At 56.6% G+C, this 3,070-nt stretch overlaps 1 protein-coding gene across 1 annotated transcript in view; it reads right to left on the bottom strand.

The window, feature by feature from the left end:
- The window catches only part of MLPH (melanophilin), a 23,992-nt gene extending 23,373 nt beyond the window's left edge, over positions 1-619 (bottom strand). The window contains exons 1-2 of the mRNA XM_010005452.1: positions 576-619; positions 1-171 (exon numbers count right to left, since the gene is read on the bottom strand). The exon at positions 1-171 is cut by the window's left edge and continues 14 nt beyond it. Coding sequence (XP_010003754.1) covers positions 1-171; positions 576-619 — 215 coding nt within the window. The remainder of the gene's footprint in view (positions 172-575) is intronic.
- Positions 620-3,070: the final 2,451 nt, after the last annotated feature.

The following is a 3,070-nucleotide window of genomic DNA, read 5'->3' as shown; positions in this document are numbered from 1 at the left end:
CGGCTGCAGCTCCTGCAGATGTAGAAGCGGCAGCGCTGGCAGCTCCTCCTGCCCGGCAGCACCGGCGGGAAGCGCCGCAGGCAGCGGGCGCAGAGCGTCTGCTTCAGGTGGGACTGGCTGCTCAGGAACTGCCTCTTGCTGCTCTCCTGCTGGATCCTGCCCTTCAGCTCCCTGCGGGAAACGGCCCCAGAGGAACCAGTTGGGTCCCTGGTTAGAAGCGGCTGGGAAGGTGGCCAAGCCAATCCCTGCGGGAGGGATTTCCCAGAGGGGAACAGTCCTGGGTCTCCCCGCTGCTGGAAACAGCCCAGGGGCAAATCCAGCCCCCACCAGAGCAGCAGCTGGACGGGCTGGACAAGGAGACAGGGCTCCAGAGCCAGCATCTGCTGCTCTTCCACTCACCTTTAGGTTTGGTTGGGCCAAAACCCACCCCCTTCCTTAACTCCTTTTTCATCCCTGCGTGATATTGGTCCTCAAGCTCTGGGAAGTTCCTTGATCATCAAGCCCAGGAAGGTGGGTTGATCATCAAGCCCAAGAAGGCAAATTGAACATCCAGCTCAGGAAGGTTCATTGATCACCAGTCCTGCTCCAAGGCTCTGGCTGCATCCCAGCCCAGCCCCATCTCTGAGCCCAAAGTCCAGCTGGGAATGAAAAGCTTTCTGGGATTCTCAGGGCTGGTTGTTGTTGGTTTTTTTTTAAATATAGAAGTCTGAGATGAAGAAAAGGGTTAAAAGGGGCTTGGATCTGCCCCTTCCCTGCTAAATTCAGCAGAGAGCTTCCCCAAGGGCAACAAGTCCTGGCTGCTCAGAGGACAGGAGGTGGAGGAGAAGGTCCCATGAAAGCCCCTCCAACAGGAGAGCTTTCTTTCCCACAGCCCCTTCTTCTGGCACCCCAGGGCCCTCTGCAGCACCCAAGGGTTCTCTGTTTGCTCCCTGTGCCACCTCAGGTATGTTTGCCTTTGGGGCTGGGGCTGAGAGACAATGTTTGACTTGCAGGGAAGGTCCCAGAAGGTTGTTCTCAGGACCAGCTGGGTGAGGGAGCTGAATTTTCCACAGCCTGGGCCATAGAACAAAACCAACCCTCAAGCCATCAGGTCTGGAGGCTGCTGCAGAAGGACCCTGGAGACCACCCAGCCCGATGCTGGGGTGACCAGAGCAGGAGCTTTGCTGGTGCCACAGGAGCAGTGCTGAGGCTGCTGGTGGAGAGGCCAGGAATGGAAACCAACCTAATCCCAGCTGACTGATCAAGGCTCAGCTCTGGGGTTTTGAAGGTTCTTTGCAAGGTTTTCAACCACCCAGAGCAAATGTCTAGGAGTAAATGTTGTTGTGGCTCCTAAAAAAAGCCCCCCTGGGGCTGAGCCTGGTGCTTTCCAGCTCTCAAGCTGTTCCCAGCAGGATCCCTCCTTTCCCTGGACTGCTTTTTCAGGTTCCCCAGAGACTGGTTAGGTCCCTTTCTCCTCCCCACCCCCTTCCAGGAGAAACTGCCCAAGGAAGGAGAAGTTTCAGCCAAACCAGTTTCAAAAAGCCTCTGGTAGGAGCAAAACCAGCCCTTTCCTTCTCCTCCCAGCAAGAGAAATCAGGGGTGCTGGGGTGGGTCCAGCAGAGATCCAGGGGAACTGTCTCCAAAGCATGGAGCTGTTGCCAGGGAGGCTGATGGGCAGGAGCAGGGAGAAAATCCCCACCAAGGGGCCAGGATTTCATTCCTCAAGACAAAAAGCATCACCCCCCTGTGGCTGAGCAGCTTCTGGCTTTGGTCTGGTCTCGGGGGGCACTGAGGATCTTCTGCCAAAAAGAAAACGCAGAGGAAACAAAACAAACCCCCTAAAATGGACCATTTTGTCCAGGCTTGCAGGCTGAGACAAGCCCAGTGGGGATGGTCAGAGCACTGCTGGGCTCCTGGCAGCCATCCAGCAGGGACACTTCTGGAAACAGCTCCAAGGGAGGGCACAAGGGACATCCTGAGACCTTCCCCCTGCCTGCCCTGCCCTCCCATGAAGCCTCCCAAGGTGTCAGAGAAGGGCAGGGCAGGGCAGGACTCACCTCAGCCACCCCCTGCTGCAGGGCACAGCAGCCTCGGTCACCTCCTCCCCATCCCCAGGCTCAGCTTCATCCCAAGGGAGATAATTCCCTCTCCCAGGGTGGGAAGTCCTGTTCTGTGGCTGTTCCACCAGCCCTGGTCTGATCCCCATCCTGCCCTACACTTGGGAACCCAGCAGCACAGGAAGGCAGCAGCAGTGATAGGGAATTATCTCCTCCTCCCACATGGGCTGGGATTGGCTTTTTTTAGACCCAAAAACTAATCAGAAAGTAACAATCAAGAGATTATAATAATCAGAGACATGTGACTGAGCTGCTGCCTGTGGCTCATCAGGGTGGGAACAGGGTGGAACCCCACCATGGCCAAGGGGGGTCTCCACAGCTGGGGGTCTCCACGGCTCTTTTTGGGTGCAGCTCTCCCAAAAGAAGGAGAGAGGAGGGTGATTCCTGCACCTTTTTTTCCCTTGGGATCTGGTGGAGAAAGCAGGGAGGTCCCTGATGTTCCAGCAGCCCCAGCTCACCCTGTCTGGAGCTGGGAGGGGATGGGGGAGTGAGGACGTGGCCAGACCCTGAGCAGGGACCTTCTCAAAAAGGAAATCAAGGCACCATGAAGTTCAATCCCTGGCACAGTCACTGAGCAAAGCTCAGACCCGTCCCCCCCCCTCACCTTGATTCCTCTGGAATTTCATCTCATCTGCCTCAATTTTTCAACCTTGTTTAAAAGAGCAGAAAATCCCTGGGCTGCTCATTTGCTGCCCCCACGATTCCCAGACTTTTCCCAATCCCTTCCAACTTTTTTTTCTATCCCAGAGCAGCCCATTCCCAAGATCCACGGAGCCTATCCCTGCTTGCAGCTCCTTTGCCAGGATCCTGCAGGAATCTCTGGGCTCCAGGGACCCGCCGACCCCCCCTCCTGTCCCAACACCCCCAGGCAGCCACATCCCAGCTTTTTTTTCCAAGGAAAAGAGAGGGAAAAAATGACCCCGGGAGCAGGGATGGATCGGGACATTCCCTGAGCAGGGACCGACCCCGGGAAC

This window comes from Chaetura pelagica, unplaced genomic scaffold (genome assembly GCF_000747805.2).
Source record: "Chaetura pelagica isolate M959 unplaced genomic scaffold, ChaPel_1.0 scaffold329, whole genome shotgun sequence".
NCBI lineage: Eukaryota > Metazoa > Chordata > Aves > Apodiformes > Apodidae > Chaetura > Chaetura pelagica.
This window is presented reverse-complemented; position numbering and strand designations above follow the sequence as displayed.